General features: G+C 50.3%; 1 protein-coding gene across 2 annotated transcripts in view; it reads right to left on the bottom strand.

Moving 5' to 3' along the window:
* Window positions 1–1,581: 1,581 nt before the first annotated feature.
* Window positions 1,582–26,919, bottom strand: part of Lzts1 (leucine zipper tumor suppressor 1) — a 52,059-nt gene continuing 26,721 nt past the window's right edge. Inside the window, exons 2-4 of one of the 2 annotated variants that reach the window (XM_050126880.1) lie at window positions 9,465–9,943; window positions 6,650–7,447; window positions 1,582–3,658 (exon numbers count right to left, since the gene is read on the bottom strand). In XM_050126880.1, coding sequence (XP_049982837.1) covers window positions 3,014–3,658; window positions 6,650–7,447; window positions 9,465–9,809 — 1,788 coding nt within the window. In that variant the 5' untranslated portion in view covers window positions 9,810–9,943 and the 3' untranslated portion in view covers window positions 1,582–3,013. The remainder of the gene's footprint in view (window positions 3,659–6,649; window positions 7,448–9,464; window positions 9,944–26,919) is intronic. The other variant, XM_050126881.1, reaches the window with a different exon arrangement.

Here is a 26,919-nt window from a genome sequence, read left to right as displayed (position 1 = left end):
ATGCCTTCCTCAAGGCCTCTAAATGAGAGCCACCCCAGCTGGCACAGAGTGACCTTGCCTTTCTGGCTCCAAAGGGAGAGGTCCCCAGGAATTGCCTGCCACATCATAGGAGACGAGTGACTATGAAGACATGAGAAATGGCATTCTTTATTCATAAATAAAAACATAAAATTACCAGAAATAGTTTACAGGGCCAACAAAGAACTTCAAAAATAAAACAAAATGAAGCCATCAAGAGCAAAGCAAACCACAAACAAGGGAGAGAAAAATAACTATGTACATAGTCTTCAACATGCCAGCCCCTCAGAAGCCAGCCTCCGCCAAGGGCTCCAGAGTGGTCAAAGGGGAAAGCAGGTGCCACCGAAGGGTGCTGTGCTCTGTTATGTGGCATCTGAGGATGGCTCAGGTCCTAGGGAAATCTCTGGTCCAGCCTGGCTTTCCCTTGGACATCTCTCTGGAGCCAGGGACAAGAGGACCAGCAAGTGTCTCTCAGAGGAGAGATGCTAAGTCCTACAAATGATTGGTCCCCTGCTGAAGCTCAAGTGCACCTAGAGAGAACAGAACTGAGCATGGAGGTACCCCATGGGAGTCTGGGATTGCAAGACATGAGGCAGGCCCTTCCTGAAAGGCCATGTTGGCTGGTAGTCTTCCTTCAGAGGGCAGCAACATTCCCAGACCTGGTATCTCTGAGGAACGCATGGATCTGAGAGACAGCCCATGGCAGGCTGGTTGTCTGCCCTGAATCCACACATCCCAGCCCTCCTCAATAGCTGTTCAGTCTGAGCCTTTCAACAGGGCATGGCCCATAGACAGAATGCCTTAGGGCAGGGATGGAAAGAAAGGCCACAGGAAGGCAAGGCTACTGGGTTACAGGTGTCTTGAGTTACCCTGGGATCGTGGGCTCTTAGCAGTCTTGAATGGGTATCTGCCACCTTGACTGTTGGGTAAGTCCCAGGCAAAGGGCTCAAAGATGACTTGGAGCAGGGTCACTGGGCAGTGTCGTGGGAAGAACTCCCTGTGAGTAGAAGGCACCCAGCACAGATACAGAGCGCAAGGTCTCTGCCTGTGTGCCTGGCCAGGGCATGGCACCCACTTCCCTTTGAACAAGAACTCTATGGCACAGCACTGGGCTTCTGGCTGTTCTTTCAGAAGGTGGAATCCTGCAGTCTAAGGAGAGGCAGCTAACCCCCATCTTGCTCCCCTCTGTTGGACAGTCTCAATGTGAAGGACTCAAACAAGGCACAGACCGGTAGAGAACGAAGGGGTGAGGGACAGGAACTTCTTTTTTTAAACTGGGCTATGAACTGTGCCTAGTGGAGGGTATGACCCTGCAAGCAGGGGCTGTCATCTTTGGCCTGTCAATTCCAGGTTTAAATTGAGCGTGTGGCTATGGGCACTGGGAGACCAGAGGACAGGGTGACAGAGGAAGTCAGATGAAGAGGCCAAGCCTAACCCCAGGATCAGACAGCAGAGCCATCTAGGGAGCAGACAGTAGGAAGGGCAGAAAGTCCACAGAAAGCCAAGGTCGGGGGGGGGGGGGGGGGGGGGGGGGGGGGGGGGCGGGGGGTGGGGGGGGGGGGGGGGGGGGGGGGGGGCTGGGGTCCACCAGGAACTCTAGCGGCCAGCATTAGGGAGGTAGAACGTAGAACTAGAGTTGGTTCCTGGACTGCCAAGCACAGACCCTCCCTTCCATCTCCCATCTCCTGGGTCCCACCCACCAGGCAGCACACGGCTGGGTGTCCTACTGACAACAGCTGTGGTAAGAACCAAAAATAGAATATGGAGCAGCCTGGCTGCATGCTTAATCTGGCTTGCCTTGAAAAACACAGAATGGGAGGGGGGAGGGGAGAGACGAAGATAATTTCTTGAACTAAGCAACTGTACTTCCCTCTGCCTCTAGCAGAAGACAAGTCCAGGCTCCCATGGGTTCACGTGCTGCTCTCCAGACTGAATCTTTATGGCATGGGGCTCCAGTGGAGGGAGACTGTGTATGTTCCTTGTCCCTCCCTCCGCCTGCCTAGACTGCAACCCAGGCGGCACGGGTGACCCCGCCCAATCCATATAGAGTTATAATAGCTCTGAAGATGCTGTAGGCAAGGGAGGCTAGCGCCTCACTCCCATGCATACTATCTAAGTGGATGAGCTATTCTGGACCCAAGCAAGAGCCTGATATTTGGGGGGAGGGGGCTTCATATTGGCGGCTGGACCAATTCAGGGAAGGCCTTGCCTTGGCCTTGGCTGGAGCACACAGGAGGCTCCCCTGGAATAAGAGTGAAGCTATGCTGTATGTCACTTCCAGGTAACGCACGTGGGACCCCAATATCTATGGCTTTAAACAGAGTGACCACTGGGGGCGGAGGGGTGGAATCCCATTTTAGACTGAATCCCACTGTCTGCCATGGTTCTCTCCCCTCACTTCTCTCTCTGAGCTCTGGGAGACCCATGAAAATTCTGGAATGCAGGACTGTCCATCCACCCCTCCTCCCATGGCTTGCTGGCTAAACCGTGTGGCAACACAACTCCTCCACCTTCGCAGTCAGAGAAGGACAGGCTGTAGTGAGGAGCGTGTCCAAGGCTTCTGGTTACACATGGCTTCTATCTCAAGGCATCCCAATATGCCTAGGGGATGACAGGGCTCGGGGGTGACAGGGAAGATGTTTCTGTCCTTGGGTGGCCACTTGGCCTATGGCAGTTGTCCCCATCCCTGACGGGGCCTTTACCACCACTGTGAATGAGACCACAGTTGAGGGAAACATCAACCAGCACAGGAAGCCCCTGAACACATGTCCACTAGCACTTGGGGTTCAGAAATCAAGGTCTATTAAGCAGCAGGGATAGTTAGTTGGAAAAGGCAAGAAGGGAGGAAAGACTAAGTCCCCACCACTGGGAACTCCTGAGTCTGGGCCCCAGAGGTGACTTCTCTCAGAGGGGCTCAAAATGCCTCTTTGAACAGGCTCAGGCCTCCCTGCCTTCTGGGGTCCAGTCCCCAACCCTCCATCCCCTGGGCAGCCCCTCAGATCTCAGTGGCTATGATGTCCTCATAGGGGATGTCAGCTCCGTCCAGTTCAATTTCAAAGGGCTCCCCTGCCGCATCCCCGCGGGCCAGCTGCTGCAGGGCCTTCTCTAGCCGCTGGTTGCGCTGGTACATGGCCAGATAGCTCTGCTGCAGCTGCTTTTGGTACTGAATCACTTTCTCCTTCTCTTCCTTCCACACCAACCGCTCATGCTGGAAGCCGGAGGACATCTGGTCATGGCCCTGCCTCTCCTCCTTCAGCTCAGCCCGCAGCCGCTCCAGCTCCCGCTGCAGAGCAGGGATGTCCTCTGAGAAAGTAGGCCCCACCCCTAGAGGCCCCAGGGAGGCAGCCTGGGCCCGCAGCTCCAGCAGCTCCTGCTCCAAAATGTTCACTTTCTCCCGCAGCAGCTCTGCCTCGTTCTTCTTGCGCTGCAGCTCGTTCTCACAGACCTCCAGCTCCAGCCCCTTGGTGCGCAGGGCACTCTCCAAGTCTTGTGTCTTCAGATCCATGCCCTCCAGCTTGCCCCTGGTGTCCTTCAGCTGTGCCTTCAGACTGAGGATCTCACTGGCCTTTGTGTTCACCTCCATCTGGGACTCTTTGAGCTGCTGCTTCAGAAGGGAGATCTCGCCTGACTTCTGGCACACCTGCCAAGGGTGAGGAGGGAAAGGGTGAGACACGGCGCCAGAGGTGATTGGCATCCTAAACAAGATGACATCTCCACCTCCTAAAGGGCTCAGGGTGCTCCTGACGGGAGGCCTTTAACACAGTTCTAGTGCATGTAGACAATCTACTTTTCTTGCCTGCGTTTCCAAGCCTACCTCACCTCCAGTTCAGGCCCCACATCCAAGTCTGTGCCCAAACCTAAGGCTATATGTAATTCCATAATCAATGCCTTCCTCTGCCCACTGCTCCAGGTACAATACAGAACCCTCGCTCCTGCATGAACCCACCCCTGCACTCACCTCTGGGGTGAGACCTTTTCACTTTGCTCTGCTGCACCCCAAAGGCTAACCACGTAGTCTGGCTCACAGTGTCCAGAACACATCTGCCAAATGATGATCTGTGGTCTGCCTCTCTTCCTTGGCTTCCCCATCCAGTTCAACTGTCATTGGCCATCAAAGTTGGGCCAAGAACACAATGAAGTCAGATCATTGTGGCTCTGGGGTCTTGTCTCTTTGGGGATAATAAGCTTTATTTAGGGTCATGGTATGGTTTGAAGTGGTGGTACACACCAGTCTATACATATCAAGCCTGTCTCAGATATCCCCTCCCACCTCTAAGAAAGCATGAAAGATAAGAAAAATTAAAAAAAAAAGTGTATGACTCATATGCATGAAGCTCCGGGTTTGGTATTCACCATGCACCTGCCCCGACGCAAAGAGGAAGCCTAGGGACTAAAGCCAGTTAGACTAAGAAAATGAAGGCCAGGGCTCGGCACTCCAGAATGAACTATTAGAACAAAACTGGAGACCATCATTCCTGTATTTCCATTTTCCTCTCCCAGTAAAGCTCCCCTTTGCTCCCAGTGAAATGCTGGCCAATGTAAAGGACAACACTTAGCCTCGCCACCACACACAGCTAGACCTGAATTTCTTGACAAGGCCAAGTCCAGACCCTGAATGCCTCCCAAAGACCACGTGTTAAAGCCTGCTTTCCAGCGTGGTAACACGGCAGAGGTAGTAGAACCTCTTAGGAGTAAGGTGCAGAGGAAGACGCTCAGGTCACAGACCCTTGAAGAGGACCGTGGGATCCTGGTCCCTTCTTTGTTCTCGACAGTTGCATGACCACATGGCCCAATCATGACATGCTAGCTAGTTCATCACAGGCCCAAAGCAAGTCTGTTTGTCAACTGATCATAAGCGAAAGCTCCAGTACTATGGGCCAAAACAAACCTTCCCTCTCACAAATTGCATGTTTTTGTGCATTTTGTTATGATGATGAAAAGCTGAGGAACATGCCAAGCCTATGTTAGTTTGATAGAGGGAGTTAGGACAGTCACACTGGAGCACGGGCTGTGAATCCTGGTTGGATCACTTATGCACCAGGTGAAGTTGGCACACATTAGCATGGAGGCAACAGGCAATGAAAGGTGTGAACGCTAAGGTGAAATGGCTCCCAGGGCAAATGCATTTGTCTGCAATAAGCTAAGTTCTGTCCCTGGGACCCACATGGCGAAAAGAACCAACTTTGGAAAGCTGACCTCTGACCTCCACATTTGGACTGCAGTGTGCACATTCCCACGACCCAAATAAATAAAGAGTAAAAATGAGAACTTCCAGTCCACAGCTTCACAGGTAAATCCTAGGACCGATCTCCCGTATGTATCAGAGGTCAGCCAAGTCACTTGGCCAACAACTTGTTATTGTAACTAATCTGTGAGCCAGTTTCCTTAATTATAAACTGAACAACTGTAACGTACCTACTTCATAATATAGTTATAAGGATTAGATGGAAGAACATGGCACTTCCTAAACTCCCTGTAAATTAGGTGGGTTTATGGCAATATTTCTGTCACTATTTATTACTTATTTTTTATTGTTTTGCTAAGTATCCTAATTAGCCAAGGTAGGAACAAGATCATTGCAATACCCACCTTAGTTCCAGTCTCGACCATCAGGATGGCTGACAAGGGCCAACACTCACTACTTCTCTCTGAGATGCACAACAGGTCCCTTCTTCACCCCATTTGTGACTACTTGTCATTTCACAGGGCGAGGACAGGAAGCTGCAGCAGTCAGGGCTATGCCGCTGATGGTGGGTGACTCCGTCCAGGCCTGATGCCAACCCTCCAGATAGAACACCTGCTGTCCTTCCTCATATAGACACTTGGGGAGTGAGCAACAGTGCTGATGTGCACATGCCCTGCCTGCCTGGGCCCGAGGGCTGCTCAGGGAGGAAAGCTACCTTCCGATGCACAGGATGCATGGACGGACTCTGCTCTACAGCCAGGCCAGGCTCGAAGAACTCATTCCAAAAGCAAGGAAGAAAAACAGACCAGTGATGGAGTGTTGTCCTAGCAAATGTGAGGTCCTAGGTTTAAGCTCCAACACACACACATACACACACACACACACACACACACACACACACACAACCAAACAAAACTGTCCCCCCAAAGTGCAACTATGTGTCTATTCTGTCCTTTCTTTTTCTCTTATGTTTAAGTCCCAGCTGATCAAGTAGAACCTGAAGGTACTCCTCAGCACGTAGGGGCAATTTCATCACTGATTACCTGCCACTCATGACAGTAATTAAGGCCCCTCCCCTCAAAGCACCAAATAGTCCCATTCCTTCTCTAGGGTCCTCGTATCCAGCAAACACCGATGTGACTGTGCTTCCGTCTAGTCCCCCAGAAGTCAGGTCAGCCCTATGGCAGCCTGGTTGAGCCTCCCTTGTCTGGGTTTTGACTTTCCCGCTAAAGACTCGCTAGCAAATTCAATGACTGGGAGCCATGAGGGTGACAGCGGAAGGAGCAAGAAACGTGGAACTGACTCAGAGCATTCCCCATGCCAGCTCATCCCAGAGTTCCCTCCTTAGCCATAAAGCTGTCTTAGCAGCACAGGCCTGAGCACTGGGTCGGCAATGCAGATGTGGTCGCTGTCAGCAAAGCCCAGGCAGGACCAGTGGAGTCTTACCTCCCATTGGGTCTCCTCGAGTGCAGGGGCGAAGTTCGTCTTCTCCCGCTCGTAGGACCTCAGCTTGGTCTCCAGAAGGTCCTGCTCCTTCATTAGGCTCTCGAGCTCCTGCCGTAGCTGCCGTTTCTCCTGCTGCAGCTGGAGCACCTGCAGCTGGAGCACTTGCTGCGTGCGCTGGCTCTTCTGGGAGGCCGGCTTCAGCTTACCCTTGGGTTCTAGGCACTCCAGTTCGTCCCTGGGACGCCTTGGCCGCTCCTCGAAGGTCTGGCCCGAGACAAACTCCTTCTCGTCGAAACTGCGCTGGAGCTTCTGCAGGGCACTTTCCCTCTGCAGCAGCTTCTGCTCCAGCTCCTGGATTGTGCACTCGTCCGTGGAGAGTGGCGAGCGCACACATGAGGAGCCCTTGTCCACCTTGCCAGGGTGAGCCAGCTTGCTGCCACCATCTGAGAACGACAGAGCCTTCAGGCTCATCATATTACTGTCCTGAAGGATGATGCCTTGTGTGATGTTGTGGGCTGAACCCCCAAAACGGCTGGTAGGCCCCACGGGGGTGACCAGAGGATCCAGCTGGTAGCTGCTCGTGGTACTATGTGTGGGCAGGCTAGACATGGAGTTCCGGCCCGAGTCGGACAGTGCCCCTGAGCACAGGCCTGGCTTCAGCTCCTGCTCCTTGGGCTTATCTGGAGGCATGGGGTGAAGCTGGTGACTGGCACTCTCAGGTGACGAGTGCAGGATGGCTCCGGACCGCGGCAGCACAGGCTTGAAGGCAGTGGGCCTCGCTGGCCCCTTGTCTGAGCTCTGGGGAAACAAGGGACCACACAAGCTTGAGTGTCCGCCCCACATTAATCTCACCTTTTCTCACTTTGGGTGCACATACACCATCCTTGTGAGTCCCCCTGAGCTCAGACCCCAAGTGAACCCACCTTGGTTGGTAGCCATGGCAAACCTTGTTATTTGCTCTGGGCCAGCTAAGCAGAGAACACTTTTCTTGCGTGCATGTGAGTATGTGCGTGTGTGTGTACACACATGCCACAGCACGCATGTGGAGGCCAGAGGACAACTTACAGGGGTCAGTTGTCCCCTTGCAGCATGTGGAAGTCAGGTTGTCAGGCTTGCTGGCAAAGCCCCCAGCTGCTCAGCTGCATCACCCACCTCAATGCACAATTCCTAAGAAACCCTCTGAGGGAGGGAGCTGGAGGCAGCAGCTAAGAGCATAGGCGGCTCTTCCTGAGGACCTAGATTTGATTCCCCACACACAGAGGTGGCTCACACTGTTTTCTAACTCCAGTTCCAGGGGATCCGACACACGCTTCTGGCTGACCTCTGTGGGTACCAGGCACACACATGGTACACATACATAACATGTAGGCAAAGGCTAGCATAAAATAAATAAATAAACAAATAAATAAATAAAGATAAACACATCTTTAAAAATAATAAGAAGAAAGTACTCTAAGACCAGGTATGATGTCATACACCTTCGTCCTTTAACTTGAGAGGCAGAGGCAGGCAGATCTCTGTGAGTTCCAGGCCACCATGTTCTATAGAGTGAGTTCTGGGCAGCCAGGGCCACATAATGACACCCTGTCTCAAACAAACAAACAAACACTACCTCTGTTCCTAAGAATGTCTTCAGTTGTGGCCTAGGCATTGTGCTAGCAATTGCTGCCACCTGGTCCCAGCCTGCTGGAGATGTTAGATGGGGACCGGGGTGTGGTTCAGTCAGGACTGCAGGCTGTGAGATGTTAGATGGGGACTGGGGTGTGGTTCAGTCAGGACTGCAGGCTGTGAGATGTTAGATGGGGACTGGGGTGTGGTTCAGTTAGGACTGCAGGCTATAAGAGCTCAGCACCTCCTTCCCCTCCGCCTCTTCCAATGGGCCGAGCATGAGACTGTCAATCACTACTTAGAGTCCAGGAAGATCATTTGGAATAACAATCCTTTCTGATGCAGTGTCTCTCAGTGGAGGGCTTGCCTTTCACAAGGCATTTGTTCGGAAAGCTCTGAGCAAACACAGGCTTCTTTCTCAGTCTAGGTTGAGAATTCCTGGTTCTAAAATCTCAGACCTGAAATGCTCCAGAATCCGCAAGGCTTTGAGTCCAGACAAAACGCTGAGAGCAGAAGTCTGCACACTTGGAAATTTTGTCTTTTGTATAAATTATTTAAAAATATTATCTAATCATCTTCCACTTTTGTGTGTTAGGCATATATGAAACAAATGACGGTTGGCTTAGATATCTTCATGAAAATATTTTATAGACTTGAAGAAACAACCCTGAAACTTCTGGTGCTCCTGTTCCCAGGCACTTCAGAGAAGGGGTATTTAACCTGTGTTTTAGTCACTGAGTGCTGCAGAGTGGGCATGGGAACTGAAACAAGCTGGCTTGCTTCCAGTGTGCACTAGTGAGGCTATGGAAGCCTGAGCTGCTGCAGGCGAGGTTTCTAAACACTTAGGACTCTTTGTGGGCATCCTTACTCATTCGGTAACAAAATCCCAGAGCGCTTCTCCAACCAAGGGGACCAGGAAGCCAAGCACGGGTAGGGCAGGGATACGAGTGAGTATCCTCATCCAGGTTATGTCCCAGCAGAGCCCAGGCAGGGTTGGATTCCCCTCTGCCCTTTGCTGCAGGGAAAACTAAGATTTCTGGGTTAGGAATAAACTTTTGATTTCTGCAGTGAGGCCAAATAGTCTCACCATTGCTGCTCTGGCCTCTTGAAGGCTTAAATGCTTAGATGGGGTACTCATCCCTCCTACTTCTCATCCTCTTCCAACCCCCTACCCCCCAAAACACCTTTGTCAGAGAACCTCACTTACCATTTCCAGCTGATTGGAGAAAGGCATGCGTTTAGGTGGGGTGGCTGGATCAAAATCTACCCCAGCCTGTCCCCCCATGTCCCCACTGGATAGGGCTGTGTAGTCTGGGCGGTGGGAGCCTCGGGCCTTCTGGCTGACCTTGATGTAGAAGAAGTCTTCACTTTTCCCCATTTTGGAACTGGACTTGCCGCGTCCCGAGTCTTGGGAGAAGCCAAATCTCAGCAGCCCATCCGAGTACCGGTTGAGCTTCTTGAGGTGGGAGGATTTGCGCAGCTTGTACTGTGAGGCACGGCAATGCTTGCTGTGGAAGCTGTGGCCCGAGATGAGGCTGCTGACACTGCCCATGGCGACCGCGTGGCTAAGGGCCTGCAGGGTAGAACAGGGACCTGAAGACACTGTAGCAGCAAAATGTAGTCCTGTCTCAGCCAGGGGACTGTGGTCAGAGCAAAACCCTCTCAGAGCCTGGACAAGCCATGGACCTGGAAAGAGACGGAGGAGGTCATAGATCCGGACACAGCATTGTTATGATGATTTCAGGAGAGTTATTTTAACCATGGAACCTGGGTGGTAGATAAGGGTATCAGTCAGTGCTAGCTCCACTTCTGTGAGCATCTCTATCATTCTGATGACATGAGCAGGCCAGAGGGAGGCATCTTTCTCTGCACTGGGCTCCCAGTGGAAGCTGAACACTGAGCATGATCAAGGGCTCTATATAGAGAGATAGCCCATACCTAATCTACAGGACCCACTTCGAGTACTATGCTAAAGAGAAATCAGGATGTTTATGTGTGTATTGGGGTGTGGGCTGGGGGACAATGACAGAGTTCTGGATGCCCAGGGAGTACTAAGGTTTAGATGAATCCCTTAGTACTTATGTTGTAGAAACTCAATCTCCAGTGTCATACGTCACACGGTATTTGGGAATGTGATTTGAATTCACTAGGATTAGATGAGATCATGATGCAAGGTGTCTAGTGATGGCATTAGTGGCCCTGTAAGAGGAAGGAAATGCAGGTGTGACCGCACGCACCTATAATCGCAGTTTAGAGGGTAGAGGCAGGCAGATGGAGAATTCAAGGCTAGCCTGGGCTGCATATTAAATTAAAGACAGAGAAAGCCTAGGCTTCATCATAGTAAGAACCTGTCTTCTTAGACAAGAAGAAGGGAACAGGGAGGAAGAGGAGGAGGAGCAGGGAAGAGACACAGTTGAATAGTTGTTCTATTTGGAAATGGGCTGCCCTGTACAATGCCCCCAGGGGTGGGACTAAAGACCACCCTTCTCCACAGCAAGAAAGACTTGATCAGATATGAAAGCCCAAGCCTTCTTGAACTTCTTGAACTTCAGAACTGTGGGCCAGCCTATCTATTTTATAAATCATTCTGCTTTTGGCCTTCTATCATAGGAACAGTGATGTTGTTGTAGTTGCATTAGAAGAGATCTTAAGAAACTGATAAACAGGCCATGGGAATCTGGGAAGGACAAATCTTTAAGGAGCTATAAGGACAAAGGGCCTGAGAGCTTGAGGCAGAGGGTGCTTCTTGGGATCAGCTGGGACACCATCCTGACTGGAAAGCCACCGGGTTGGCAAGGGAGAGCCCGCAGGTAGGTCCAGGGAGCAGGACGCTTACTGAGACAGAAAGGAGGAATGTAAGCAAGGGACAACATCATGTCCTGTGCTATGGAAGGCCACTGTGACAGCCCAATAAAGGGGATGCTGCGGGGGGTGTGGAGGGGGAGCTCAGCAGTTTGTTTGAGTGACTGATTCAATTGGGCCAGAGTGGCTGGGAGCTTTTCGTTGTACATTCAAGGCTGCTCTGATAGGATCTGCAAAAAAGATGTGACAGAGTAAGAGAAAGAGAAGGCAAGAAGGACTGGGGGTGGGGTCTGGGGAGGATGGAGGGCGGGGGATGTAGCTCATTGGTAATGGGACTGCCCTGGCAACAGAGATGATATTCTAGAGAGAGATTAAAATAAATGATCCCCAAAAATTAAAGTTTCCTAAGGAATCTTGGGGGCAGGATCTGCAGCTCTCCTGACAGCCAGAGGGGGTGCTGCTTCCCAGATTTTACCCAGTTCTGACAACTTGTGGGAGCATCCTGCAGGAGTGACTGAGTCTAGGATGGACGGGACCACACATTGATTGGTACCGCTTAGTTGTGCATGCCCCTAGCCCTCAGATCAAGCCTCGGACCAGTGACTCTGAAGATGGACTAAGAGGAGAGCCGCTCCTCATCAGTCCTCCTCCCAGCACGTCCACATGAGCTAAATCTCCCTTCTCTGATTTTTCACTAGTGCTGGTTCCTTTAATTGGTATACTGCAGAGCCTAGCTTATTGGTGCTGCCAAAGCCCAAGCTTTTATTTAAAATCCTATTAACAGTAGGGCAGTTACCTAGCATGCACAAGGACCTAGATTCTATCCATCTCTAGCATGTATGTGATTGTGTATGTATGTGTGCGTCTGTGTGTGAGTGTGTCCAAAAAGAAGAAATAGAGAGAGAAATAAAGAGAAAGGGCAAATAAATAACTTCAAGAATGAATTTTCTAAAATGTTAACGTTCTTTTATGGAGCAGTCAGAAGCAGGGATTTGTCACTCACTGAATTAACAAAGACCACAAGCTGAGCCACCACAGGGGAGCTGAGCTGAAGAGCAGGGGTTTGGTTTAAGTTTGTGAAGGCTGCTTGTGGAAACCGTTGGGTACCTGAGCTTGATGGAGAAGGCGGCAGGCAGTGAGGGAAGCCACTGCAGCTGCTGATTTACAGGACAAAGATGTTAGTGTGCAGAAAAAGATGATAGAGGGGCTGCAATCAAAGACAAGCCTGAGGATGGGTTCCGAGAGCAGGCTCAGGAGGCAGGAAGGAAGACAGAGGCGGAGGCTGTCCACGGATAGGACTTCTGGTCGGGAGGCTCTCCTGCATTCTGCACATTGCGTCACTTAAAACTGGGTTCGTGTGAACTCTTGGGATCAAACTCAAGACCTCAGGCTTGCTGTCAGGTGCCTCTACCCAGTGAGCCCTCGTGCTGTTCCCATCACACCCCTTGGGCAGGTGGCCCCTTCTTTCTTGCACAACAAGTGCACATTTGTGAGGATTATACAATGCTGTGTTGTAAGGCCAGACCCCTGGCTTTGACTGAGAAAGATTTCAATATGAAAACCAACTTCTCTGATTTTTTTTTGTATTACAAAGCAGAAATATTTATTGTTTTTAGGGTCTTCCTATGTAGCTCTGGCTGGTTTGATACAAGATAGCCCAGACTGTCCTCAAGCTCACATTGATCCTCCTGCCTTACTCTCCCAAGTGCTGAGATTGCAGGTGAGCCACCAAGCCTGACTGAAATGTCCACTCTTAAGTAGGACCGGCAGGAAGACTGAAGCCTGCTTATGGAGCGTAGTGTGATGCTCGGCACAGGCAATGCGCCCCTACAGATGTGTCTAGGATAAACAGAAGCCTATGACAGCATGGTGCCTTCAAAAGCCGTGACAGATGAAGTGTATCTACAATACGGTCATGTGTGTCTTAAGTCTGAATGCAAATGGGTTCCCACAAGCATATGTGTTTGAATACTTGGTCCCCAGCTGGTGGCACTGTATTGGGAAGTTGTGGAACCTTTTAGATAGAGATCTAACAGGCAGAGATAGGGCCATATGAGTAAAGAAAAAGGGCTATAGCCAGTTCTAGTTTCACCCAGAGTTCCCTGCTTCCTGATCCACAAGACCTGAGTGGCAGGGCTGCCAATGTGACTTCACGGATAAAGTGCTTGCCATGCAAGAGGGAGGTCTGGAATTCAGATTCCCAGAGCCCATAGAAGTACAGGGCCATCATGGTGACCCATCTGCAATTCTAGTGCCCAGGAGGATCCTCAGAGCAAACTGGCTAGGATTAACAAGCCCAAGTTCAAGTTAAAGACCTTGTTTCAAAATAGGGAGGTAGAGAGTGTGGACAAGAAGGATGCTTGCCATTAACTTCTGGCCTCCATGTACATATGGATACATGTGCACCTACATACTTGTGTGCCTATATACATGTAAACATATACACAGCGCGCGCGCACACACACACACACACACACACACACACACACACAGCCGGGCGGTGGTGGTGTACGCCTTTAATTCCAGTACTCGGGAGGCTGAGACTGGTGGATCTCTGTGAGTTCGAGGCCAGCCTGGTCTACAAGAGCTAGTTCCAGGACAGGTTCCAAAGCTACAGAGAAACCCTGTCTCAAAAAATAAAATAAAATTAAATTAAAAAAAAAAACTGTGAAGAGCCCCTCTGGCCACCATGCTTTTCCTGCCTCGCTAGGCTGTGACCCTCTCGAACTCTGAGGTGAAGGCAGCCTTCCTCTCTCCTGTAAATTGCTTCTGTCAGGCACTGTAGTGCAGCAATGAGGAAGGTAAGTGATAAACATACTAACCAAATGTGCTTAGGGCTCTGTTGTGCCTGCCATCTCCTCCCCGCTGGCTCTTGCCGCGGCTGCAGCCTACTGCTTTTCTCTGTGCACTGAGCGCAAGAGGCTTTGTCCACTTAGGACATGCCCACCTGCTGCTGGCCTACCTACCTTCTTAAGGCTCCATATATTTCACCCTTTATTCTCAACTCATCTCCTGTTACCCTAGACAAGTTCAGCTCCTCCACTGTGTTCTGCCACCAAACACTTATTTTCCATCTAATAATTCCGTTAGCCTACAGTATGCTTACTTTAAAATGTAGTTAATTGCACATTTAACCACCAGAATGACTTCAGTGGCAACAAATACTTTGTATCTGTGGCTCCCAGAACAAAACTGAGGACGACTAGTCAGCAGCTCAGAGAGCTACTGGAATGCGGCCTCAGTCAGCTCACCACTGAGCAACAGGGCCCTTGACCTGACATCTGCACGTCACTTTCTGCCAGATAAACACAGATCCACGCTATCACATGCTGTTGGGATGTAGACTCAGAGAGGTTTAGCTCCTGCACCAGTGGTCAATAAGGTTGAGAGAGAAGCTAGAGGGAAAAACAAGGACTAGAGCCTCCAGCCACACCTTCATTTCCTTTAAGAACAAATACCAGGAAGGTTCCAGGTGCCCTGAGCAGCAGCCTGGATGCTTGCTGTGCACAGGTTTCATGCTGGGAGCACAGAATTGGGAGGAAACGAAGAGCATTAGGAGGGGTGCACAAAGGACAGACACCTCTGGTCCCTACACCCTCAGGTCTTAACATCCAGGGAGCTGTGAAGGTCAAGGTTTCTCTGGGATCCACTTACAACCAAGCTGAAGACTCCTGAAGTGTCCAGACTTACCCCACCATCAATTAGCGAGCATTCCAGCAAGCGTGGCTGTCATTCAGTCTTACCGGCCCCTGTCAGACTTGATGGCTCTCTCCTCTTAGGGCACCTTCGCAGGTCTGGGAAACACGTTTTCATTGACCAAGGGAAGCCATATAACTCTTAAGACATTCGTGTGCACTATGAGGGTGGTAAGGCAGCCTAGACTGCATGCGCTCTTAGGGACGTCACAGCTGAGTTCGAATTAGCAGCAGATGTCATGTCTGAGGAACTCCAGAGAGAACAGGAACCCAAAGCAGCCTCAGGCTCTCAGAATCCCTACCAAAGTGATGTGGGAGTGTCATATATCAATCTGTTGATTTCATTGGCTGAGCAATGAAGAAACTGCTGGCCCTGATAGGTTAGAACATAGGTGGGAGGAATAAACAGAATAGAACTCTGGGCGGAAGAGGAAGTGAGGTCAGACTCTGCTCTGCTCCCGGAGAGACCGGACAGCTCTGCACTCTGGAGCAGAGACACCATGATGGACGGAGGCTAGACTCTTCCCGGTAAGCGCACCTTGGGGTGCTTACACACATCATTAGAAATGGGCTAGTCCAGGTGCGAGAATTAGCCTGTAAGGGCTGAGTTCATGGGCCAAGCAGTTCTTAAATGAATACAGTTTGTGTGTTGTTATTTCGGGCATAAGCTAGCCAAGCGGCCGGGGTGTTGGGGACGCAGCCCCGCCGCTCTTTATTTCAACACCAAAGAAATTCAGGACCTCCCTGTCCCTGCTCCACAGCAGGGCCAGTATTCACCCCTCCTCCAGGTCCAGCCTGCATCGAGCTGGGACTCACCCACTGCACCAGTACAGGAAGTGGGCTAGATAACCAAAGGCCTCGGTTTTGACCCTTAGGAGGGAAGAGGAGGGTGCCTCCGCCACTCTGTCTCCACTCCTGTTCTACACTGTCATCTCCAAAGGAAATCAGGGCTGAAGCAGATGTGACAATAACGTTCTTCTTTATCCCCTCGAAAAAAGTAGAAGAGGCATGGCGTCAGAAGGGGTTTGTCTGAATTCCAAACCTATGCTCTTCCTTCCCACGGGGCAAGGTAGCTGGCCCTAGTCCATAACGTGCATAGGCTTTAGGCCTAGGGGAAAGGTTCTGAGTATCCATGCATTCTTATCCCGATTCTCTTCCCACCCAGCGAAGTCACAAGCTCAGGAGGAGCAGCCTAGCTGCCCCCTTGGCTGTCCCCTGCCACTGCCTTCTTTTGCTCTGTAACTACTTCTTTTACCGGGGGTCTTGGCTGGGGGAGGTGAGGTAGATAGGAAAACCGGCTTCTGGTCTGGCACTCACAGCAAGGCCACAGACCCCTTACTGTTTTCAGGAACAGCTGTCACGGATGCTGTTCCTGTGAGAAGGACCCAGTGCTGCAATCCCCTTACAGGGTCCCCACACAGCCCCTGCATGTGAAGTCCCAGGTTTCTGAATCGATCCAAACTTGGTAGAAAGCAGGTAGAGACCACAGTACAGAGCTCAACACCTTCATGAGTGCCCAACCTTCAGAGACCACAGTAGACAGCTCAGCACCTTCATGAGTGCCCAGCCTTCAGAGACCACAGTAGACAGCTCAGCACCTTCATGAGTGCCCAACCTTCAGAGACCACAGTAGACAGCTCAGCACCTTCATGAGTGCCCAGCCTTCAGTCTTCCCTGGGCTTAGTTTCCAACCACAACATGAGGCTGAATTTGGTTCACTGTTGTGTTTTTAAGACTTCTTAGAAATTTAGGACTCTGGACTGACAGCTGGAGAATCCTGCATAGAACCAAACAGACTCTCTGAATGTGGGTGACAGTTATGTGGCTTGATCTGTTGCCAGGTTTCGGGGGAGGACAGCCTGGGAGTGGAACCGGGACTTATCCCGGGTGCATGAACTGGCTTTTTGGAGCCCATTCCCTTTGGTGGGACACCTTGCTCAGCCTTGATACAGGGAGGAGGGGCTTGGTCCTGCCTCAACTTGGTATTTCAGACTTTGTTGACTCTCCAAGGGAGGCCTTACCTCCTCTAAAGGGCGGTGGTGGCACACACCTTTAATTCCAGCACTTGAAAGGCAGAGGCAAGCAGATCTCTATGAGTTCGAGGCCAGCCTGGTCTACAGGAGCTAGTTCCAGGACAGGAACCAAAAGCTATGGAGAAACCCTGTCTCGGAAATTCAAAAGGAAGGAAGGAAGGAAGGAAGGAAGGAAGGGAGGGAGGGAGGGAGGGAGGGAGGGAGGGAGGAAGGAAGGAAGGAAGGAAGGAAGAAAGAGTGGAGGGAGTAGAAAGGGGAGAGGGAGAAAAGGAGGAAGGGGTAACTGGGGTTGGTGTGCAAAATGAAAAAAAAATTTTAAATAAATAGATTACTATCTCCTTCATCAGAAAGATGCACCCTAAACCTCTTGGTTAATACTTCTGTGGCTTCCTTGTCCACAAGTGCCTGGCCTTTGATTGGCCTAGTTCAAAACATGAATACACACTCCAACATGAACTCTGGGGAGAAAGTCTGGCCTTGGCTTATGGACTGGACTTTGCTGTTTCCTTCTGGGGACTGGAAGATGGGAAATAGAAGTAAGGATAGGGTGGAAAAGCATAGAAAATGAGGGGCATGACCTCACAACTTCAGGCTCTGCTGCCCTAGATCCCAAGATGTGGGCGTGTCTAGACTGGCTCCTCAGGAGACTAAGCCAAGAGAATAATTAACCAGGGACCAGCCTGGGCTACACAGCCAGCCTGGGCTACACAGCAAGGCCCTGTCTCAAGGAAATATAAGGGGGATAGGACTCCCAGGTATTTAGACTGGGAGGCCCTCTAATTAGGGTAGCAGTGCTCAGGATACTGTCTCTACCTGGCTGGTCTGGTGTCTGGCAATCTACTCTGCCACCTGCATTCTTGTGTTTCGTTCTTACATTAACACAGGTTTTTACATCTGAAATCCTAACAACCAGTCCAAGGGCTGGAGAGGCTAGGAGCTTGTTCTGCTCCTGTGGAGGACCTGATTCAGTTCCTAGAACCCACATTGTGGCTCGTAGTGGCCTGTGATTCCAGTTCTGAAGGATCCAATATCTTCGTCTGACCCCCTAGGACACCAGGGGTGCTCAAAGTTCACAGACACACAGACACACACACACACGGAAAACACACATTCACAGGAAATTAATTCACAGCAAATGAGTCTTACAATTAAAAAAAGAACAGCTCAAGCATTCCATGAAGTACTGACAATTATTAAATGCTGACATGTTGATCACGGACATAAAACATGGCAGAGTTGAACACCCCATCCTGCATTTTTCCCAAACCCTTACCCCAAGCTCTCTCCCCAAGGGAAGCCAGCCCCATGAACTTGACAGGAACATTTTTGGATCATAAAGCATTTTAACATATCTATATTAATGCTATATGGTCCTTACACAAATGCTATGCTGCTTAACTTCACCTACTGTACTTGAGGTTCCTTCAGGTCACAGGGGGGCATGGAGCTGGCTAGCATTGCCTGTTGCCTGGGTACATCTCTAGGGAGCTGTTTTTCACATTGTAAATGCTCTCTGCTCAAACCTAGCCACTGTGTTGACAAAACTCTCCTATATATGACAACTTTGGCATACCCATGAGAGTTTTTCTAAATTTCTTCTATTGAGGTCTTGAAAACTATCTAGGTTGTAAAACCTCCAGTCTTTAGGTGAATTCCCCGCCCCCGCCCCCCCCCAGCCCCGGGCCAGCTGACACCTGAGCCACTGTTTAGCTAAGAGGAAGGGCAGGAAGATGACACTCAAAGCCCCCAAATCACACTTGCCCAGTCACAAGAAGGCAAGGGCAGGGCCAGTCACTTTATGGCAGGGCAGAGTCAAAGACTATCACTGTAGAGGGGTGGGCAGAGCCCTGAGGGTAAAGAATCTTCAATCAGAAGAATTTCTGCAACTCTGCATCAGTCAGATGAGACAAATAGCATGTCCCTGAGACCTTCTGTAACATGGGAGCCTAACTGGACATCCTATGCCTAAATCTTTCATGATATAGAGGCTACTTCATGATGTAGAGGCTCGGGTGGGAAGGGGCTATACCAGACTATGTACCTCAACTTCCAGGTCAACAACACACTTTTTAGACACTAATGAGACAAGGCCGGCTGAGTTCCATTTATTGATGGGACCAGCCAGAGTAGCACTGACTGCTCTCCATGGGTGATATGCGGATGGGCGTATGTGTTTGTGCCTATTAGAACGTAAAGTGTATGAGAACATATAGAAGTATGTGACCATGAGTCTATGCACAAATGGGAACACACGAGTGTGTGAGAAAGTGTGTGATTGTGGACAACACCGTGTGCAACTGTGTGTATGAGTGCATTCCGTACACAAGTGCCCGTGCAAACGTGAATTAGCGCAGGCATGACCGTGAGAGTATGTGGGCAAGTGTGTATGCGTGAGAATATATGAGTTTAGAATGAGAGCATGATTGTGTGAGCTTGGGTGTATTTCATTATGCGAGTGTGTATGTGGGAGGGGAGAGCTGTGGGATTGTTTTTGTGGGTCCTGTCTCCAGGTATGGCTGGCAGCATCTGGGTAGGGTCAAAGCTATGCCCCAAGCCTCCCATTTCTCTAAGAAACAGTTCTGATTTTAGCTCCTGGAACCACATCCTTATTTTTCCTAAACTGAGCTCTCTCAACTTAGGTTATCCATAAACACAGTTGCTTGGGGCAGACTATGGACAAGCACCGTGAACAGCAAGGTTCTCCTGAAGAACTAGAATCTACTTGAAGCCGTTCCCTCTATAAAGGAAGATGAAATCTGCCTAGTTGGGCTCATAGCTCATCTTCCTGCTCTAAGTAGATGGTTGAATCAACTGACCGCCCCCAAAAGAAGTGAATTTATGTGGAGGCCCAAAAATGTGAGCCTATTTCTACTTTGTCTGAAGGACAGAGAGTTTGAGGTTGCTCACAACTGCTCGAGTTGTCCTTTGTATCATGTTAGAGCAGTCTTTTGCCTTCTTCCTCCTTTTGTACCGGGGTATAAAAGTATATGAAAAATTAAACATGGGATGCCAGTCTTCACTGGAACTCCCTTCCGGTACAAATGTTTCTGTGTTATTATTTTCACTTGTGTCTTCGTCCTCTTTACTGTTTTTCTGATCCCCATGGAAAGCGGTATTTTTGTCAAAGCTGGTCTTTGACAAATTTACTCTCTACCACCCCAGAGTAGTCCTGTTCAGCGTCTTCATCCAGGACAGAGAAATGTAAGCCCGGGTTTCTGTTTCCAAGGATCCAAGAGCAATGCCAGGTACACAGGTTTTAAACAACAACACAGGTTTAGCTGAACGGCCAAGACACTCGAGTCTGCCAGGTTGCTTACAGACAGCCCCCCCCCCCGGCCTAGTATAGAAACACTTTTTCATGAGTGTGTGAAGGAGGTGATATTCAGACTGCAGTTGTCTGCCCATCTCTCAGACACCCTAGCAGAACAGGCTGTCTGGCCAGGTCACCATTTCTTGCCCTGTGCTTCAAGAGTGTGAAGGACCAGTGTTCTCTGTGAGGAGCCACACGATGCATGGATGCTAGGCTGGACGTCAGGGAACCTCCTCCCACCTCTGCAGCCCTCATTTCACTTTCTGGACTCTGCTCACTGGTTCCTGGCTGGCAGGGAACAGCAGCACACAGGAAGAAACCATTCTGTTCCACTCATCAGGCCCGCATTACCACATACCTCACCTGCGCTCAACAAAGGACCACAGACTCGCGCCCATCCGGTATAAGAATCATTATCAGTCAGGATCTTCATTCCCTTGCATCCCAGATAACCACAGCTGATAGCAACTCCAGCCGTCACCACCAACGAAGGAAACCGTATAGCTATAAGTTGACCAACATTAAGGAAGGAAAGCACTGGCAGACATGATGGCAGAAACTGAATTTACAAGCTTTAGGACAAAGGCCCCGGGGGCATGCGTCTGAGAGAGTCCTGGCCTGGGTTATGTGGATGTTCATTTCCTGGGCTAGGACCCCTGACGGTGTGAGAAGGAAAAAGTGAGCTAAGCACAGTGCTGTCCGTCTCTCCTGCTGTCTGCAGATGCAATGCAACAGCTGTCTCATGCGGCGCCTGCCATGGTTTGCCCTTCACACACAGCCCAGGGAGCCACCTTCTCCCTCTTTCCCACCCGGATATGCAACCCAGTTGCCCCATCCCGTAAGGAGCTAGAAAGAACGTAGATTGCTTCATCAGGTCTCACTGAACCCTTCATCTGGGAGCCAAAATAAGCCCTTTCTCCCTTCCCGGAGTTTCTTTTGCCAAGGAACTTTGCCACAACAATGGGAATGGAAACCAATACAGTAACTGCCAACCAGACCTTCTGAAATCGGGAGGGAGTGTGGAAAGATGCAAGAACTCCACGCTCATATGTCTTGCAGTCAGAATAGTGAGTTCCGCCCGGCACTGAGGAAATGGCTCAGTGGATAAGGCATTTGCTGTGTGAGTGTGGGGACCAGAGTTTGGTCTCTAGGAGCTGCATAAAAACATGCCGTCACCTGTAAACCCAGCATGGAGTCAGGAATCAGCAGCCTAGCTAGACTAGCCGGCTCCAGCTTCACTGAGAAACCCTTTGCCAATAAAATAAGTAGACATCAATAGAGAAAGACAGCCAGTATCAGCCATCGGACTCTACAAGCATGTACCCCCACACACATATGTGCACCAGCACACACACATGTGTGCACAGACTCTTCAGAAACCTATGCATTTCCCAGTTGCTACTAGGGATGAATTCACAGCATCTTCTAGGCAGAAGTGCTTCTGCCTCCAGCAGGAAGGTTACTCAATCTTGCAGACCCACAGCAGTAATCTGAAGCATCTGCCAGCTGTACTGCATTGGTCGACAGGCCTCCAGGCACCTCACTGAAAAAGGTGGGGGGGGCATTGCCAGGGCTAACTGAGCACCTTTTGATGACCTGCCCTCCACCTACTTTGCTCTTTCTGATTCAGCTTTTCCTACCCACAATTCCTCCCAATGTTTCAGCTCCTTGTCCTTGACCCCTCTCTCATTTGCTTGGGGGTGGGGTGGGCTGGGAATAGGGAGCAAGGCTAGGAAAGGGGTAAGCCCAGTTTGCAAGCTTCAGATGCCTGGAGGGTTCCATGTGCAGAGCTCAAGGCATACTTCCCGAGTGAATAAATGAATGAAGAAAGAGGCGAGAACGGAGGAGGAAGGGGTGGGGAGCGTGGGAGGTGAGAGGCAAGGCTGAGAGTGCCGAGGAGCTAATGGGGAGCCGGCTGTTGGTGGGTTGAGAGCAAGGGCCCACACAGCTCTCAATTGAGCTTGGTTACAGAGACAAGGCAGAAAGTGAAAGGGTAATCACTGGCAGGCTGAGTCACCCCAGCACACAATCAGAAGCAATTCTGCTTCTCACGGCTCTGGAGGAACCAAAGCCATTCTGCCTGGCAGCCTTTTGTGCAGGTAGGCAGCATTCCGCTGCCAGCTGAGCCTTCCTCCATACCGGTGGGCAGCTTGTGTCTCAGTGGCAGCTGATTGACGTCTCTCCTCGGGAATATGATTGCAATCCCAACCTCCCCATTTCAAACATAAAGCCCTATTGCATGCAAAGCTCGGGCAAATTCACCCCATTGCCAACAGTGTAACGGCTCTACAAAGGCAAGCCAAAAGCATTCTCCTTCACGTGCCTGGCTCTCCGTGCTCAGGTGCCAGTGCCTGGCAGGCTGGGCAGTATCGACATGGGACAGACAGTTGGACAGATGGGCCAAAGAACAGAGATTGTGATCTTAGAGAACGGAACGTGTGAGAACAAAAAGGGTTTGACAACTGGCTGGATGCTTCCCTACCTTATGTGGACAGACACAAATGACTTTGAGGCAAAGTTCAGGTTGGTAAGAATCTGAAAAATTAGGGATAGAACAACAGTGTGTTTGGGGAAGGGGTATTGACATGTGGTTAGCACCGTGACATTCCTGGCTCTGGGCACTAGAGCTGGCATTTGGTCAGCATTTGGCCAATCAGATGTACCCAGGTCTCCACCTAGGCTGGATTCAAGCTCCCTGAATCCTGGAGGTTAATGACTCTGAGGAGCGCTTCTGTGGTTCTCCTCAAAATCCTAACTTTCCAGTCATTGTTTTCAAGTCCACAAGGAGATCGTCTCTACTGACCTACCCATCCCATTCCATCCCCAAAGGCAGAGACAAGCGCTCCTTTCTAATGGCAACCCTCAAATACAGAGGTTGATGGGGTCCCTCCTGTGCCATCACAGAGGCAACCCCTCCCCAACCTGGGCCTGAGCCCCATTGGCAGACAGGACTAAGAGGCTGTGGGAGTTGGCAGGCACAGAAAGAATTGGCCCCACGTCGAAGATGATATGATAGATGGAGAAATAATTTTGTTTGTTTGTTTTTCTGAGATTGGGTCTTTCTGGGTGTGGCTGCACACACAGCACTGGAGAGGAGAGGCAGATGGGTACATAGAAAGTTCCAGGCAGCCAAGGTTACAAAAGTGAGATTGTGTCTCCCTAGGAAAGAAAGAGAAAGAGAGAAAGCAAGAAAGAAAGAGTCTCACGTGGCTCAGACCGACCTTGAACTTCTAGCCTTAACTCTCTAGACAGTTAACTCTTAACTCTGAGGATGGCCTTCAGTGTCTGATCCTCCTGCTTCTAAACCCCGTGTGCTGGGATTATAGGTTCTCCCCATCACACCTCCTTTATGTGGTGCTAGGAATGGAACCCAGGACTTCGAGTCATCTAAAACGCTCTACCCGCCGAGCTTATCACCAGCTCTGGAAGGACTTTGAAGCATTTCAGCGTGCCACACTAAGAAGCCATGGCAAGGCCTGTGACTCCTGGGCCATCGGGAAGGGAGCAGCGTAGTCAGCACCATGGGTCTGCTTCCTGCTTGTGTCTGTCTTTAACGTCGAAAGAAAGGGTTGGGTAGGAACAGCGTTCTACAAAGAAAGGTGCCGTTTAAAAAATATTCGGATCAGACTCAAGATGAGATCACGTGCCCAGACTGCACCCCAGCAACCTGAGACTTCCAATGTCATCAGCAGTCCTCAGGGCTGGTGAGGGCCAGGTAGAGACTTGAAACTTGTAACAAGAGATGAAACAGAAAAAGTAGAAATCTCTTTGCCACTTACAAGATCCTGAGGAGGGCTCTGCCTTAAACGGGGAGGAAGGGAAAACTCCTACGGTGGGCAGGCGTGGGAGAAGCATGGGGGGAAATGAAAGAAGTAGCAATGAGAGCTGCCTTAAAAGGTTCCGTTTCTCTCTGCTTTGCCGCTCCTTCATCGCTACACTATGCTGGCTCCTTCTTCATACCTGCTATGGTGTGTGTGTGTGTGTGTGTGTGTTGTATGTGCATGAGTGTTGGGGATATGTGGTGAGGTGGGTATGACATTTGTGTGGTATGCTTGCCACGCGTGTGTGTGTTTATGTTGTGTTGTGCCAGGCGGAAGTGGCTGGGTGTTCTGGAGTGGGGAACACAAGAGAGATAACTGGTAAACTACAAAATGTAGGAAGCACTGCGAAGCCCTGGCAGAGAGTTCAGCTCAGACTCCAGTCCTGGGGCTTGTTAGGTATTGGCTGTGTCCTCTAGGCAGGTGACATTTATCAGTGTGTGTACCCGAGTGTGTTATAGCCTGTGCTCCATAGCATGGGCCACTCCTGGTGTCTCTACTTGACTTGAGTTAAAAACCTCTCTCTGCACCATCTGATGTACCTGAGGGAATGTCACCTCTGTCCTGCCTTCTGCCCTCACCCTTCCTCTAGGACTCACCCCTGCCTACATCCCAGGACCTCTGTGCACTCCCAGCCCCAGTGATGATGCCACATGCCATCGCGGCGTCTCAGTGACTTTCCACATGCTCATCTTTCTGCGGGAATGACCTTTTTAGGCAGGTGTGGCCAAGGAGGAGAGGTCCCTTTCCCTCACCACTGCCTGGTTTGGCTGTGTCTGAAGAGAGCACAGCCTGTCCGGTGTGAAATCAAATCCCAGATCACACACCTCCATTGTCTGGGGGCTGGAAAGGGTGGACCGGTCAGTGCACAGAGGCTGCTGTCAGGATGCTCAGAGCTGAGCTCTCTGATGCACACTGACACTGGAGACCCATTGCTCAGGTGTTTTCTTTGCACTTCTATCTCTTTGTGGGTCATGGTCTGAGCAGCTCCTTGGGAGTAGGCATCTTGTCTTACTTTCCTCAGGAAACTACATAAGTATGTGAATTTGAGTTGGATGTGTCTTTAATTATATTTCACCTGAATAATTAACTCCATCAGGACAGCAGACAAAAATGCGATGCATAGTCACCTTACCATGTAGGTCATAGGTCAGCCATGTTCCTTCCAATAAGGGCCAAACATGGGTGAAGATGTCAGAGGAACTTTAGCATCACCATTTTTTTAATAGACAGGGATTATGTATCACAGATTGGCCTTGATCTTTCTATATAGCTGAGAATGACCTTGACTTTCTGATACTCTTGCTCCTACCTCCTGAGTGCTGGAATTATAGAATTATATGCCACTATGCCTGGGTTATACAATACTGGATATTAAATCCAGGACTTCGCGCATGCAAAGCAAGCACTCTAGCAACTGAGCCGCATCCTCAGCCCCCCATTTAACATTCTGTCCACTACAAGAACTCAGGAGGCAACCCGGAAGTTAGGTGCCACAGCTAACACATCGGTTGTTCATGTGCTTTCATGCCTGGTCCTTACATCATGACCTACGATGACCCTGTGCAGGCATTACTCACAGCATTCGACACAGGGTTTCTTGAGGCCAAGGCTCACGCTTCCTGGACACAGCCTCCTCATGGGGCAGCCAAGCCAAGAACAGGGCTGAGTCTGGCTCGATGTGCCCAGTAGGGCAGGCCCTACTGACTTCCACCTTCTAGAACCTGTATCATAGCAACTTTTGAAGGGCAACAGATGTGTCCTGGGAGGAACACTGCATTGTTGTAGCATTCCAAATGTGTGGCCGCCACTAGGACCCTGTCACCACAGCAGGGAGCAGGACAGAGTACTCCTTCACCGAGAAGTTAGATGAGAAAATGGCAGGGTTGTTTCGCTTCAATCCCCCTTACAAGACCATTCTTTCTTCCCAGCTCATCCCCGTTATCCCAGCTACACTCATTATGTCACCTGCCTCCGAACCACAGTATAAGGAGTCACTGCTACCACCAGGATGGACTGGACATCTGGGGTCATTTATAACTATGTTTTCACACATTCTTTACTGTTGACAATTGTTTTGACCGCTGTCCCTTGCATGCAGTTATAGATCCTCCTACAGCTTCCCTGTGAAGTCTCTGTAACCCGTTCTTTCGCTTCCATGAGCCTTCCGGGTTTCTCTACATTCTTCCTGTGCCTACTGGGGTTCAGACGGCACAGGGAAGATGACTGTGTGTTTGGAAGGCACAAACCCTTTCTCTGCTCCCGTTTCCCTCTTTTATAATCTGAGATAAGACTTTGATGTATAGCCCCAACTAGCCTTTCTTCCCTAATCCTCCGACCTCAGCCTCCTGGATCCTGGAATGATGAGGCATGCACCAACATGTCGAACTTTCTTATAAGAGCAGCCATGGACCACAGCCCAGAGAGGCTTCTCTTTCCTCCCGCTCCTCTGGCAGATAGCAAGCACTTTTATCCAATGCTCTACTCCTAACATCTAGCACAGTTCCTGGCCCAGGATTGAGTGTTAAGAAATAGATTCCATGAGCCAGGGTTTCTCTGTATAACAGCCCCAGTTGCCCTGGAACTTGCTTTATAGATCTGGCTGGCCTTGAACTCACAGAGAGTCCACCTGCCTCTGCTTCCTGAGCACTTGGATTGAAGGTGTGCACCCCCATGACTAGTTTACAATGTTTTTTTTTTAAATTTTAAAGATTTTATTTATCATGTATACAATACAGTATACTGCCTCCATGTATGACTGAAGGCCAGAAGAGGGCACCAGATCTCATTACAGATGGTTGTGAGCTACCATGTGGTTGCTGGGAATTGAACTCAGGACCCCTGGAAGAACAGTCAGGGTCCTTAACCTCTGAGCCATCTCTCCAGCCCCCAACAATGTTTTCATAAAAAGGAAAGAAGGAAGGCAAGGAGGGAGGGGAGAATAGGGAAGAGAGGGAGGGAGGGAAGGAGGGAGGGAGGGAGCGAGGGAGGGAGGGAGGGAGGG

This window comes from Alexandromys fortis, unplaced genomic scaffold, assembly GCF_014885135.2.
Source record: "Alexandromys fortis isolate MF-2015 unplaced genomic scaffold, M_Fortis_MF-2015_v1.1 scaffold_261, whole genome shotgun sequence".
NCBI classification, from domain to species: Eukaryota; Metazoa; Chordata; class Mammalia; order Rodentia; family Cricetidae; genus Alexandromys; species Alexandromys fortis.
Note: the sequence above shows the minus strand (reverse complement) of the source record. Positions and strands in the feature narration are given on the sequence as shown.